Source organism: Vigna unguiculata, chromosome 5 (assembly GCF_004118075.2).
Source record: "Vigna unguiculata cultivar IT97K-499-35 chromosome 5, ASM411807v1, whole genome shotgun sequence".
Classification (NCBI taxonomy): Eukaryota; Viridiplantae; Streptophyta; class Magnoliopsida; order Fabales; family Fabaceae; genus Vigna; species Vigna unguiculata.
In genome coordinates, this window is record NC_040283.1 from 22,506,013 (window position 1) to 22,522,174 (window position 16,162).

A 16,162-nucleotide genomic window follows, 5' to 3' on the forward strand; every position below is an offset into this window, starting at 1 on the left:
TTGTCACGAGCAGGATGTCGATGGAGGTAGTGAGGGAGGTTCGAGAGGATCCTCCCGAAGAGTTGGAGGAGAGTAACTGGCCGGCGAAAGGCGGCTATGGGTGGGTTGCTGCTGATGTTCGTGATCAATCCTCTTTATTCAGGTGGTCTCAACTGTTGAACTCTTGGCTGAACTGCACACCCGTCATGTCCATGGGTGTCAGTGGAGACATTGTTTCACTAGAGAGGGTGAGTGCCGTCGACCGGGTATGCCACGGGCAGGAGGGGGCTACCGAAAAATTCTTCTACATGTATATGTGCCACTTTTCTCAACTTCATGTGCGACTGCCCTTAGACGATTTCATTATAGGTGTGCTGCGGGCGTTCAATGTGGCACCTACCCAGCTACATCCTAATAGCTGGGCCTACTTGCAGGCCTTCCGCATTCTGTGCGAGTCCTTATATTTGGAGCCTACTCCCTATGCTTTCTTATATTTTTATGACACCAGGCCCCGGAGGCCGACTACTTGGCTTTCTTTAATCAGTCGTCCCAACATCAGCAGACTGGATGCTTTCTTCCAGTCTTTCAAGCATTTCAAAGACGGGTACTTCAAAGTCGTCGTTAAGGAAGGGGGTAAATCTCATTTTTTGAATTCGGATGGGAGTACCAAGTTTCCCTTTAGCTGGACCAACAATCCTTCTCGATATAAAGACATGGGAGTGGAGGAGTTGTCGGCTGGTGACAAGGAGGTGGTGGGGATGTTGTTGAAGTTTGTGGATAAGTTGCCCACTAAGGGCCTAGTTAGGGTTTATAATTTGGTGCATCCGATAATAGATATTGAAGGTATCTGTTTATTACTTAAGTTGTGTTAATAATGCTAAGTTGTTTTGATCCGAGTCGTGATATGTTATTGTAGGGCATATGGCGCAATCTGGCAAGAAGAATCTAGCGCTCTTTCAATCACTGAGGAAGGAAATGGCCGCTAAGGCCAAGGCGACTAGGAAAGCTGACGTTCTCAATCTGCAGGAATCGGTTGTGGAAGTGCATGTACATGGCGGGACGAAAAGGAAAGCTGAGCTTCCGCCTCGACCCGGGAGGGCAAAGACGTGAAGAAGATAAAGGCAGCTCTTCTTGCCTGAAGCCGGGTTGATCGAGTTGTCGGAGATATCTGTTAGGAAGGATATCTCGATCGACCTTCCGGATACCGTTGTTAACTCTATTGATAATATGGAGGTGGATCATATTGTGAGAACAATGGTAGAGTTTGGAAGTAAGGCCTTAGTCCTGAGTCAGCGTGTAGGGTCTCTTTACAGAAGGGAAGTAAAGGAGGTGGGGGAGTTGCAGGGTAAGGTGGATAAGCTTGAGGAGGAGAAGGAGACTTTAGAAAAGGAGAAAGAAGGCTAGGAAGCGGAAAGGAAAAGGCTGGCAACATGGAAGGTGCGTTGCTTGGACTCTGAGGAAAAGCTAAACAAGCGTATAGGGGAGTTGGAGGAAGACTATGAGGATTTGAAGGATAAGTATGATGGGGCTGTTGGGGAACTTGATGATCTGAAGAACAGCGTCATCCAAGAGCATATTAATGGTTTCGAGAAGGGGTTGCGGCAGGCGGCCTTCTTCCATCCGGATGTGGATGTCTCGGATTCAAGATTTGACGTAGATAAGGACATAGTTGGTGGGAAGTTGGTGAGGGAGGATGAGGGGGATGCTGAGGAGGTGGAGGAGAAGGCGGCAGAGGAGAAGGATGCGGAGGCTGCTGTGGGGGGTGATGAGAACAAGGGGATGTAGGAACTTTATTTTTTATAATTTGAAACTTGAATTCTGTTTGTAATAATCCATACAGTATTTTACTTTGCCCTTAATATGATGAATTCCTTGTGTATGTTATGTTTTTTATTGGATGTCGATAACTTGCGTGATAGTGGTGCGTTAGCGGATGGTATAATTATGAGTGGGTTTTTGATGTATGTGATGTTTGGCGATTTCGACTTGTTTTTGAGGGTATTCGACCCAGGCCGCTTACTTGGGGTAAGGGTAGGGAACTTAAACGAATTAACCAAGAGTAAAGGGTGTTCGACCCAGGCTGCTTACTTGGGGTAAGGGTAGGGAACTTAAACGAATTAACCAAGAGTAAAGGGTGTTCGACCCAGGCCGCTTACTTGGGGTAAGGGTGGAGAACTTAAACGAATTAACCAAGAGTAAAGGGTGTTCGACCCAGGCCGCTTACTTGGGGTAAGGGTGGGGAACTTAAACGAATTAACCAAGAGTAAAGGGTGTTCGATCCAGGCCGCTTACTTGGGGGTAAGGGTGGGGAACTTAAACGAATTAACCAAGAGTAAAGGGTGTTCGACCCAAGCCGCTTACTTAGGGTAAGGGTGGGGAACTTAAACGAATTAACCAAGAGTAAAGGGTGTTCGACCCAGGCCGCTTACTTGGGGTAAGGGTAAGGAACTTAAACGAATTAACCAAGAGTAAAGGGTGTTCGACCCAGGCCGCTTACTTGGGGTAAGGGTGGGGAACTTAAACGAATTAACCAAGAGTAAAGACATAGAGTCATAAAGTAGGGAACCCTTCTTTTTATTTATTGAATAGGGGTGCCTCGTTAAAACCTCCTTGGCCAAAACCCTCCTTAGGGAAAAAAGACCAAGTGAGGAAAAAGAGTACACCCGGGGTTACAAGTATTGGGTTCGATTACAATATACATTTAGCTGAAGTAGAACTTGAGGTGGGATACATTCCATGTGTTGGGAATCTCTTCCCCAGATAACTGCTCTAGGCGATAAGTTCTTCCTCCTGCATCTTCTCGTATGCGGTACGGGCCGTCCCAATTGGCGGAGAACTTGCCATCCTTCTTTCTAGCACTGTTGGCCATTCTCCATACTAGGTCCCCGACGACAAATGATCATGGGTGTAGATTTGCATTATATTTCCTGGCAGCTCGTTGTTTGGCAGCTAGATTGTGTATTTGGGCTTTTTCTCTGAGTTCGGGTAGGAGGTCGAGATGTAAGGCATGTTTTGGTGGTTGTGAGTTGGGTCATATAGTTCTCAGTGCAGGGATGGTTCGCCAATTTCTATCGGTATCATGGCGTCTGCGCCGTAGACTAGGCTGAATGGGGATTCGTTTGTTGATGATTGAGGGGTGCATCTGTAAGCCCATAGTACTTCTATTAACTCTTCAGGCCATCAGCCTTTGGCGATATCCAACCTCTTGCGCAGCTCAATGAGAATAACTTTGTTTGCCGCTTCTGCTTGCCCATTGGTTTGTGGATGTTCTACAGAGCTTGTGATGTGTTTGATGCCTAGGCCGGTGTAGAATTTGGCTAACTCCTTGTCAATAAATTGTCGGCCATTGTCTGTTATAATGGTATATGGTACACCATATCTGCATATAATGTCCTTCCACACGAACTGCTCGACTTGCTGGGTCGTGATGGTGGTCAGCGGCTTGGCCTCGATCCATTTGGTAAAATAATCAACGGCTACGATTAGGAATTTTACTTGCCCCTTGTCGGGTGAGAAGGGGTCGAGGATGTCCATTCCCCACTTAGCGAATGGCCATGGGGACAGTATGTGGTGTAGTTGTTCCTGTTTCTGATGGATAAGGTTGTCGTGCTTCTGGCATGGCTTGCACTTCCTAACATGATCCTGGCAGTCCGCTTCTATAGTGGGCCAGAAGTATCCGGCTCTGAGAACTCTTGTAGCTATGGTGCGTGCGCCTGAATGATAACCACAAATTCCTTCGTGTAATTCTTTGATGATATATTAGGCTTGCTCTGCCGTGACACACTTAAGTAGGGGTTGACCGTACCCGCGTTTGCAGAGGTCATCGCCTACCATAGTGTACCTGACGGCCTTAGCCAGCCAAGTTTTGTCCGCGTCGAGGGGGGGTTGCCGGTTTTGAGGTATTGAATGTAAGGTGTGGTCCAGTTTTGGGTTTGGGAGGGGATGACGTTGTTCGATGGGGTGTGGGTTAACGTTTGGCAAGTGTGTATGATGGAAGGTGTGGAGAGTGTTTGCTGTAGTAGGGATCGATTACGGTTTTTGAGTTTGGTGCTGGCTAATTTGGAAAGGATGTCGGCTTTGACGTTGTCGGTTCTCGGGATGTGTTCGACGCGGACTTGTTCAAAGGCGGATTGAATAATCGCACGGACTAGATGGTAATACTGTTGGAGGATGGGGTGTTTGATTTGGAATTCATCATTTAGATGACGTACAGTGAGTTTGGAGTCGGTTTTGCATGTTAACTTCTTGACGCCGACTTCACGGGCTAGGGTAAGGCCGGCGAGGATAGCTTCGTACTCGGCTTGGTTATTTGATGTTTTGAAGGCAAAGTGAAGAGATTTCTCGATGCGGATGTCGTTGGGGCCTTCTAAGACGATGCCAGCGCCGGCACCCCTTGGGTTTGAGGAGCCATCTACATGAAGTGTCCATTGGTCCTCAACGGGTGTTTGTTGTAGGTCATTGACGAAGTCTAAGAGACATTGGGCTTTGATGGGGCCGTGGGGTTCATAGCAGATGTTGAATTCTGACAGCTCCACGGCCCATGATGACATGCGTCCGGCTAGATCTGGCTTTTGTAATATTTTTTGGATTGGGTAATCGGTCTTGACGGTTATGGTGTGGTTTTGGAAATATGGGCGTAGGCGGCGTGTTGCGTGGACCAAGGATAGGGCTAGTTTTTCTACCATCTGATACCTGGTTTCAGGATCTTGTAGTGTTTTGCTCACGAAATACACAGGATGTTGCGTGCCTTCTACTTCTTGGACAAGGGTTGCGCTGACGGTATGGTCGGTGGTCGTGATATATACCAGCAGGGGTTGGCTGATGTCTAGTTTGTGGAGGATGGGGGGTGAGGTTAGGGTTGTTTTGAGTTTTTGGAAGATCCGTTCACAATCATCAGTCCACGTGAACCGGGCGAATTTCTTTAGGAGCTGGATTATGGGTTGAGTTTGTTCCGCTAGTTTGGGTAGGAAGCGAGAAATGGCCGTGAGGCAGCCGATTAGGCGTTGGACTTCTTTGACAGTAGTGGGGCTGCGCATTTCGATGATAGCCTTGCATTTTTCAGGGTTAGCCTCTATGCCACGTTAGGTTAGCATGAAACCAAGGAATTTACCCCGGTCGACGCCGAATACGCATTTATCGAGATTTAGGCGGAGGTTATATTGGCGGAGGGCAGAGAACACTGCCTCCAAGTCTTTAGCGTGTTGATGATGGCTTGGGGACTTGACGACCATGTCATTGACGTAGACTTCGACACAGTGTCCTGTTCGATGGCTGAAGACTTTGTCCATTAGTCGCTGGTAAGTTGCCCCGACGTTTTTGAGGCCGAAGGGCATGACCCTATAGAAGTAGTTGGCATCGTCTGTGATGAAGGCGGTCTTGTGCATATCTGCTGTGGCCATGGGGATTTGGTTATAACCTGAATATGCATCTAAAAAGCTAAGCACCTTGTTTCCTGCCGCGCCGTCTACGAGTCGATCGATGTTGGGTAAGGGGTAGGCGTCGCGAGGGCATGCCTTATTCAAGTCTGTGTAGTCTACGCACATCCGCCATTTGCCATTGGCTTTCTTTACCAAGACTACGTTAGAAAGCCAAGTGGTGTATTGAGCTTCTTCTATAAACCCTGTGCTCAGTAACTTGTCGGCCTCTAGCTTGGCCGCTTGTCTGTGTTCTTCCCCAAGCTTGCGCTTTTTCTGGGATACGTAGCGGGCTTCTTTATATATCGAAAGCTTGTGGGATGCCACCTGGGGGTCCACTCTAGGGAGGTCGGCGGCTGACCAGGCGAAAAGATCTGTGTTATTGATGAGGATGGGTGTGATTGTGGCACGCTCATCAGAGTTTAAACCGGTGCCTAAGTTAATAGAGTGGCCATTGGGGAGTTCCAAGGGAGTGGTGTCCTCGACTGGTTCGAGGCGGACATCCCGGCCTATTCTGGGGTCAAGGTCCTCGCCGGATAGGGCTATGCGGGAATCAGGGGGTCGTTCGATATGGTTTGTTTGTTGGATTGGGAGTTGTGGTCTTAAGCTTGCCATATAGCACTCGCGTGCCAGGCGTTGGTCACAGTGTATGGTTAGGATGTCGTCGGATGGGGCAGGAAACTTCATGGCCAAGTGAGGGGTAGAGACGACTGCGCCAAGTGTATTGAGGGAAGGACGACCCAGGAGTATGTTGTAGGATGTTGGCGCATCGACTATAAGGAAGCGGATTGGGATGGTTTTGGTTTGGGTTCCTTCCCGAAAGACGGTATGGAGGTCTATGTAGCCCCGGGTGGATATTTGTTCGCCGGAAAAGGCATATATGGGCTCATCATATGGTATCATGGCGGTGTCAGGAAGTTGTAACTTTTGATAGGTGGCCCAGTAGAGGATGTCAACTGAGCTGCCTTGATCCACAAGGACTTTCTTAACGGCATAATTTTCGATTTCAACGGTGATGACCATGGGGTCATCCTGCTAGTGGTCAAGGCCATGGAAATCATCATTCGTGAATACGATGGGGGGCATACGACGTCTGTGATGGGAATGAGTGATATGGTTGATGGATTGTATATGGCGGAGGTGTCTCTTTCTGGCAGACGAGGTGGAGCCTCCACTTACGAAGCCACCAGAGATGGTGTTAATGGTGCCTCGTAAGGAGAGGTCGGCAGGGGTGATGTTGGTGCGGGCGGGTTCTGGCTGTTGGTTGTTGGGTTAGGTGGGGTGGCTATTGTGATGGGCGTCGTTTGGTTGGCGTCTGTGGTCATATCGTGGGGGGTGGCGGGATCGGGAGGAGAAGGAATGGTCATCCCTACGGATGAAGCGGCGAAAGTGGCCAGCACGGACCAGTTCTTCTATTTTATCCTGGAGCGCTTTGCATTCTTCCGTAGTGTGACCATGGTTGTGATGGTACCGGCAATATTTGGTCATGTCGGCGTTGGGAGGTGTGGTTGTCTTGCGTGGTGGGGGGAGGAGGTCAGCTTGTAGGGCCTCGTCTAGGATGCGGGAGCGGGCCACTGTGAGGGGGGCGTATCTGGTGAAGCGAGGTTGGCAGGGTTGGCGGAGGCGGGTATCAGGGCGTGGGTGAGGTTGTGGGGTGGGGTTGGGGGTGGGGTTGGAGGTGTTGGTGGCGTAGTCGTTGCAGAATTTGGTGTGAAGGGTTTGCATTTCCTCCATGCGGACGTAGTCGGCTGTACGTAGCTTGAGTTCGTGCATGGAGGTGGGTGGGTGGAGGTAGACGTTGTTGGCGAAGGGGCCGGGCTGTAGGGTAAGAGTCATACATTGGAGTATCATCTCCTGGTTGAGGTGTGGTGTACGAAGGGCGGCTTTGCTGAAGCGATCGATGAACGTTCTGAGTGGTTCATTGGGTTCCTGTCTGATACCCAGTAGGGATATGGTGGTGGTTTGATGTTGGCGGCTTCCAGCGAAATGGGTGGAAAATATGTGGGAAAGGATGTCGAAGCTATCAATTGAGTAGGGCGAGAGGGTGGTGAACCATTCTAGGGCAGGGCCTTTGAGGGTAGTGGGGAAAGCTTTGCAAAAGACTGCATCCTGGGATGTGTACAGGGCGACATGGGTGATGTAGACTTTCAAGTGTTCGTCAAGGTCGGTTTCGCCGGTATAGCGATCCAGGTTGAATGGTTCCCATTAGGCCGGGAGAGGGGTGTTGGCGATAAAATCCGTGAATGGGTGGCGGCGTCTGGGCTGGTGGGGGGGGCATGTGGGATGGGGGTGGGTGGTTGATCATAGCAGGAAAGGTGGAGGTGATGTTGTGAGGAGGAATGTGGGTTGTAGGAAGATATTGTGGGTTGTAGGGTGGGATATGTGTGGTTGGAGGGCGATGGGTATGTTGTAGGGGGCGTGGGTGGTGGGGATGGTGGGGGCGGGAGTTGGGGGTGCGGTGAGCCCTAGTTGACCGGATGGAAAGTGATGGGGATGTGTAGAGGTAACGGGTGTCTGTTGGGTGGTGGTGAAGGTGTGAGGGGTGGGATTGTATTCACTTTCTTCCTCTGTAGGCTGGAAGGTCGGAGACTTCACAACTTCAGAGGTTTCTTTGGTTTTTCCCTTCAGGTTGGCGTCTGCCTCGATCCTTCGCCTGAGGCGAGAGTTCTCTTGTCTCAGCGCTTCCATTTCTTCAACACTACGCTTCTTCAGGTCTGCGAGTTCTTGTTGCATCTTTGCCTGGCCGTCTAGGATGGCGGCCAAGTCAGGGGTGATGCTGGGAGGTCCAGAGGGGCCAGCGTCCGCTTGCTTGTTCGCTCTAGCTCTGCTGCGGGTAGAAACCATCTTCGGAGAAAAAACGGGTACTAAAGGTGTTCGTCTCGGCCCCACGGTGGGTGCCAATTGTTCCTGCAGAGAACAAATAAGATAGGTTAGGCACAAGCGTCACCTTACCACGTAGTCCGTTATCTCCTTGGTTGGCCTCTTCCCAATCAATACATGTCAGCTTGAACCTAGGGGGGTTACCTGCAGAAGAGTCTCCGAAGCTCAAGTAAGTCAAAGCTCTCAGAGAGTCAAATCAGTGATTAATGAATGCGTACCTTTAAATGATGGGGTCCACGTGTATTTATAGAGCATTAATGACGTTTGACCATTTCATAGGCTGGGCCTTGACTTGGGCTCTAGTTTGGGCCATGAGTGGGCTTGGGCCCTAGCCCAGGCCCTTGAGACCTATGGAACGTGGGGGCTTCGATTTTCGCTAAGTTTATTGGAGTAGTCGGCCTGGCCTTAACCTTACCAGATATGCTCGAGTAATCGGTCTAGACCGACTACTTGCCTAGATGGCTTTTGTTGGTGATATGAGGTGCAGGTTGTCCTCTTAGACATTTAGGTTAGGTTAAAACCGGTACAAGTTAGGCTAACTTGGCCTAGCCTGGGTACTTGGCGGTCTCGATATGCACATTGTTTACTTGGTCGAGTTTGGCTAGGTACGGTACACCAGTCCCCCAGCCTTGTCCGATATGGGTTGTCGGTCAAGGATGATATGTGTTGATAAGCTAGCGGAACCGGCTAGGTGTGATACAGATAGTTAATAAGGATTTCATAAATTGGTTTCCTCAAAGGGTATGTAGAATGTTTTTCTCTTTTCTTTTTTTTACAAATTCTAAATTAAAGTTTTCAAAATATATTGACATATAAAATAATTATTTTAGATTCATAACCCAGACATATCAAATTCAGTGTCAAATGATCTCAAGTATCTAGCTCAAGGTCCCACAACACATGCTAGAAGATTTACTGCCTTCAATGTGAATGGATACAAATTTAGAACTGAAAGTCGAGAACATGGGATGAAAAGTCAAAATAGTGGAGTTTTCTTAACTTCTTCAACATCGTGTGTTGCAAGTAGTGTAGACAATAACATTAGAGAAGCAAATTTGGCATACTATGGAAAATTAGAAGATATAATAGAGCTTAATTACTATGGTCATTTTAAAATTACATAAAGGGTTTAAGAAAGATCCATTGGGTTTTAATTGTATTAATTTTTCACGATTAATTTACACTGGAGATCGTGAGGAGCATGATCCATACATTGAGGCTTCACAAGCTGAAATGGTCTATTATGTCAACGATGAGGTCAATAAGGATTGGACAATTGCAGTCCATTTGAAACCAAGAGACTTTTATGATATGGGAGAAGAAGATATTGAGATTTGTGAAGTTCAATCATGTCCACAACAAGACTTGAATCAGTTTTTCAATGACTCTGAACAATTGCCATTGTTTAGGGACTATGAAGATGATGACTTATTAAATGAGGACAACCATAATGATGACCTTGATGACAATGATTCAATGTAACAATAGTAATAGTTGTTAGGTATGGCTCTATGCTATAGAACTTTTTCATACATGTTTACCTTATAATTAATTATTGATTTTTTTATTGTAATAATTAATTATTTACATCTTGATTGTTTCATTTGTATATGCAGATATGCCTAGAGCTAAAAGAATTAGGAACTTGCTTAAGGCAGCCAAAGGAACCCTTGAAATTCAGCACATTTCACCTAGTTCAGAACATTCTATAGGAAATTATGTGGAGGTTACTTCAGCACAACCAACAACTGAGCTAGGACAACAAAGAATTGAATCTGAACAACCAAGAATTGAATCTAGATAGCCAAGAATTGAATCTGGACAACCAACAATTGAATCTGGACAGCCAAGAACTAAACATGGAGAGGCAAGTTATGAACCTTATTTGCCAACTTATGAACCTGCACAACCAACACCCCAATCTTCTGAATCTATTCCACCAACTTCTGAATCTATTTAGCCAACTCCTGAATCTGAACCTGAAAGAGTAGGTCCAAAAAAAGGAAGGCAATCAAGCCATTATTGGTCGGTGGAAGCTATAGGTAAATTTAATAATGTGTTTTTGTTTTCATTTATTAAGTGTCAATTAATGTATTTAATATTTATAGATGAGCATGGACTTAGACAAAATGTGAAGGTCAAGGTTAAGGATGCTCTTAATATGCCTAGTGGATTACGTGTGATCGTAAACTATGACGATAAATATCAACCGATTGGAGAAGCATCCGCTTTACTTGCAAGAGTGTGTGGATTGCTAGCAGCAAATCATATTATGTTCCCTATAAGTTTTGAAAGATGGTCAGCTATGCCAGATACTTATAAGGATAATATGCGAGAAAGTTCCTTAAAGGTAAAATAACCAGCCATTAAACATCTCTAGCATTATTTCTTTTATTCAATATAGATTTTGACTAACATTTGTATTATTTCAAGACAAATGAAGACTTAGCAAAAAGAGACGTTTTGTTTAAAATTGGAAAACTCTGGAGGGAGTATAGATGTAAGCTTTGGAATGAATTTTATGACCCACTTGTTAGCAGAAATGAACTCATCAAGAATGTTCCAGAAAGTCTTAATATGGAACAGTGGGCTGCTTTTGTTGATTATCATCTCAAGCCTTCCACAATGGTATAAACTCTTGAATTAATATATTTACAACCTCGTGAATTAGGATATTTACAATAAGCTTCTAATCAATTTTAAATTTGTAGGATTTGTGTAAGAAAAATAGAGATATCAGGAAAAGACAAAGTATTCCTTACACTGGTGGTGCTATGTCTTTGTCAAGAAGAAGGGATAATTTGGTACCTTTTATTGATATTTTGTTCTCAACTCTGAGTTATATATTCTGTTTTCTTTTTCTTATAATATTTTCTTTGAATATATAGAAAATTGAGACTGGTAGGAATGTTGGGCGAGCCGAACTGTAGAAGATAACTCATAAGAGAAAGAATGGCACCTATGTCAATGATGAGGCTATGGAGATTGGAGTAATTTCTTTGTTAATTTCTCTTTATGTTGTATATTAATTCTTAGATTGATCAGGTAGAAGTATAATGTAATCATCATATATTACTAGTGAGAGGTTCAAATTTTGATGGCTCAGTTTTTGGTAATGATAGAACTTGCTGCTAGTGAGGTAATATGTGGCGTATGAGTTAGAGCAAATTGTTAGGATAAAACTGTGGTAAGCTCACAAGTCACAATTAGAAGTATTATTTTTGTGAGGGACATTGATAGAAAAAAACATTAAGCTCATAAGTGTCACTCTGATCACTTTACGTAAATTATCTTGAAATGAAAAAAAAAATAGAATGAAAGGAATTATATTAAAGCTTAGAAATGGAACTGCACGTTTGATGTGTAGCCAAGTGCATCAAGGTGAGTAGCCATGGCTTTGTTCATTGCCTCTGGACAACAACTTAGTATTTGAAAAAATTTAACCATTTTTATTTCAAATATATGATCATCAATGAACTAGCTACATCTATTCTGAACAATGTAAGAGTGAACTATTTATCTTATGATAAAAGTATCGTTCAAAATTGGAAATAACCGCCGGAATTCACATACTTTTTTGTAGTGATGAAAGGTCTTAGTAATTTTGATGATAACAAACACCTTATAAAAATGAAGATAAATTTGGTTATTCATATAATATGTTTAGTCTTGCATATGAAAGCTCCATAGTTGTTAAATTGTAGAATACAATTATGCAAGGACTAAGAAAAACTAGATTAAGTAACCAGTAGACTAAATACCGATTATACGACACAATGACTAAGTGTTGTATGAATTGTGATTATATATTTGATTATCTAATGTTTGTTCATGAGTTTTAAGCAAGTCATGTCAAAAGCGTAGTTAATGCATATTAAATGAAATATAAAGATTGTATTAAACATGTCTAAAAGTGAAGAGTAGATGAGCTCAATAAAAGATGTTGACCAAAAGAGTTTTGAAATTAGATGAGTCAACATGGCATTAGACGAGTTAACATTTGTTAGATAACTCAAAGAAACACAATGAAGCATAAGATGACTACATGCATTAGACAAGTCTGAAAGAGCGACGCTATTTTAGCTAAGTCATTTCTTTCATTTAGTTATTTATTGCATATTTGAAGTAACAGATTTATTATATTATTTGGAATCAAAATTATTGAAAGAGTCACAATGTTTAAAATGATATCTTGACAATTAAATTTGAATTAAAGGATTTCATCAAAGAAATTATATTTTGAAATTAAAATAATTGTCAAATAGTCATGGAAACATTTTATAAATGACCAACATTATTTTGATTACATATTCTAAATATTTATTTGATTTGTATAATTTATGTATTAGATCATATCTTGATTACATATGACTATATTTGAAACTATTGCTAATGAGATATTACATAATCTATTTCCTAAGTTTCCTTTGGTAGATGATTTCTTAATGTTGGAGAGAAGATAATATCAATAATTTTTGCATCAAATGCTCTCTAATATCAATAAGGAAACAATGGATTAAAGCTTTAAACAATATATTTCATCATACAATAGCTTCAACAAAGGATATCTTACAAATGAAGGATTACAAAAGATTATTTAAAGAATTGAAATGAAGAAGATTTAAGTAGAGAAGCTACAACGAAAAAACAATCAAAATAAGGAATATGATATACAACATATTTATAAAGACGTAAATTCCCACTACAAAAATTTATGATAAATATGGCAGTTTTAATATGACGGTTCTAAAAAACTGCCATAATTTATTACATATTATGATATTTTTATAACTACCATATTTTACGTTCAAAATATGGCATTTGAAAGTGTCATTTAATAATTCTAATTTTTTTTCTCCCACAATGGTATTTTCCTACATCGTATCACTATTGAAACAAGAATTCCCTCGGAGTTTTCTGTCCTAAAAACAAAATAAACTTCCAAATTAACACTTCCCACACTTGTTCTCTCTTGTCCAAAACCCTAGATCTTCCTTGCCTAGAACCCTTTATCATTTTCAAAACACTAAACACGCTTCACTTTCGAGCCTTTTCAAATTGGCTCCTCACTATCGAGCCTTTTCAAAATGGCTTCTCACCTTCGAGCCTTACAAACACTAAATCGTGACCCAAACCTTTGTTGGAACTCTCATCGAGGCTCATCGGAAATGCACACCCTCGTCGAAAAGCATTATATTGAACCTTGACCACCATCCTTCATCTTTAACCCTCACCATAAACCCAAATAGTCCACTGTAAACCCTTAGTGCAAAACCCCATCTTGAACCCTCACTACATCTTTACCTTTTCTTTCGCTCGCAAATTGGGCATCTTGGCAAAGATTATGATTAGTGGGTTCACGACCCTATCGTAAGCAAGGAAGGCCCTTGCTTTAATTTCTAGAGGTACGCACTTTTCATATTCTTGCTATAATTCAAGATTTTTGTACTCTATGTTTTTTTGACCTAATTTTTTAGGGGATTTAATGATTTATGAGTGGGTTTGTTGATAATAGTTGGTCATTGATGGGTACCGATGGCATGGAAGATGTGACTATAGTGATAAACTCTTCTCCAAACTATTTTTTGGGGTCCAATTAAAATGTTTTGTGTTCCCAACATTTGGAGGTGGGGTTTTGTGTGCCAAGGCATCAACGCTCATGTAGGTACTTTAAAAGCATATAGTTATATGTGCAATTCCTCTTTCTTCTAATTTTCTAAGTATCTTCTAAATGTTGATTATAATATGCTCTTGAACAATGGTTCCTAGCAAATGTTCCACCTGCATTGTTCATTTTTTGGGAGAGCATCGATCATAAAGGGTTGATTACGGGTACAAACTTGAGCAAGTTAAGGCTTTGGAAAGGGCCTATGCTGAATTTCCCAAACCAAGTTCTTGGCAAAGGCTGCAACTAATCAGAGAGTGTCTCATCCCTTCTAATATTGAACTAAAACAAATCAAAGTTGGGTTTGAAAATAGAAGGTGAAATATTGTAATTTTGTTTTATAATAAAAGGTCTAAACATTGCTTAGTGATGTTTTAATATTGGACTACCCTTCATATGCCTTGTAGTTTAAAGATACTTGAGCAGATTTTATGCACCACGGAGGTAATTCTTTGTTTGAATATGTTTTTATTCTTAACAATATGAAGTCTATTTATGGTGGTATTTATTTATTAATAATAGTATATATATATGTTTGCTCACATGAATAAAATTTCAATAAGAAAAAAATTACAGTTTTAAGCATTGAAAAATGTTTAGATTTAAAAGGCTACGTTGCCAACTTGGATGGTGTTTGACTATATTGCCATTTTGCATTATCAATTTGAAAACGAGACATGGCAAGTTTGCTAAACTATAAATTTGGATATGCTTCTACTTTACGATTAACTATTATATTTGTAGCAAGATTTGTTTCTGCAGATATTTCCAACAAGGGAGAGGGCTGCACCGTGGAAGCCATATAAGGCATGGAAAAGAATATGCATGAACATTTTGAAAGGTCGATTATTAGGTGGAAATGAAAGCAAAGGTTTCATTAGCACATTCAAGAAATAATGGCACTATATGGAAGAGGGTCCTATATATTAGAGGTTAAGTAGTTTTGGCACCACTAATGTGGACTGGGTGGGGGCAATGCATTGTAATTTTGTTGGCTTTGATGGATTCCAGCCATTAGTGTCAATGGGTGCACTCTGTATTTGGCTTAACTATCACTCAAGTGTTAAATATAGCAATAAAATCATAATTTTAGTTTCTCCCTTCTGTTAAATTGAGATTTTATAAAAGTATATGTTTCACTATAACTTTGTATAACTTTTTACTATTTTTATTTTATTTTATGAAAAGTAGTTTTAATAAATTATGAGGTTATAAAATAATTGAAATAATTTTACATTCAAATTACAACAGTTCAAAACGTTGTATTACATTTTAGTATAGTGAAAATAATGACGTTTTTAGGTGTCGCTTTTTGCATTGGAATGCTTTTAAAAATAAACAAATTATGGCGATTTTAACTACCATTATTTGTATAGTGCATTAAATGGCGGGTGTTACAGCGATTTTCATTAGACTGCCATATTATACATTGTGGCGATAGGATTTATGGCGGTATGCGGACCCGCCATACGCACAACATATGACAGTCATAAGTATCATTTTTAACATGATTTTTTATAGTGTCCAAAGGGCAAGATATCAAGATTATATTATCTTGAAGATTATATCAATTGAGTGTCTCCATATTACAACAATAATACATGAGTTAAAGCATGAAGATCGAAGAAAATCCAAAGAAGGAAAGGAAGAATAATTCTAGATAAGGAAGACCATTAGATGAGTCAACTCAACAAATAATGCTTAATTTCAAACATTTCTACTAGACGAGTACTTCCATTAGACGACTTCAACAGAAGAATAACTAGAAAAGTAATGTAAAGACATCCATTAGATGAGCCAGGTTCAAATCAATAGATAGCACAAAAAGGTTAACAAATTACAATGTGATGCAGAGATCAAGTCTTACTTGATCAACAAAATATGGATGCTGAAATTGTTGATCAAATCAATTTTAGATTAAGAAGTCTCAACTTTATTTGAAAATATTTTGATTGAGATCTGATTGAATGAGATATAAAATGAAATCTTCTTTTATTGAAGATTGTGAATATTGTTATACAATTATCAACCAGTATCGAGAAAGAAAAACCCATGCATATCAAAGAATACAATAGAATCTCCAAAAAGTTGAAGCCACAACATTACAAAGTTTGAAATTCAATTTTTGAATGGCAGAAAAGGAAAAAATTGATGATTCACATGAAGTAACACACTCTGATTGTCATATCAAGTACATCGAAATAAATAAAGAAGAAGATATTGA

General features: G+C 41.6%; 1 protein-coding gene across 1 annotated transcript; it reads left to right on the top strand.

The window, feature by feature from the left end:
- The first annotated feature begins 9,891 nt into the window (after positions 1-9,891).
- Positions 9,892-11,203, top strand: LOC114184487. Its single transcript, XM_028071796.1, has 6 exons — positions 9,892-9,999; positions 10,234-10,315; positions 10,382-10,623; positions 10,707-10,901; positions 10,985-11,077; positions 11,162-11,203. Exons 1-6 carry the CDS (start codon positions 9,892-9,894, stop codon positions 11,201-11,203), a joined length of 762 nt encoding a protein of 253 aa, XP_027927597.1.
- The last annotated feature ends 4,959 nt before the right edge of the window (positions 11,204-16,162 follow it).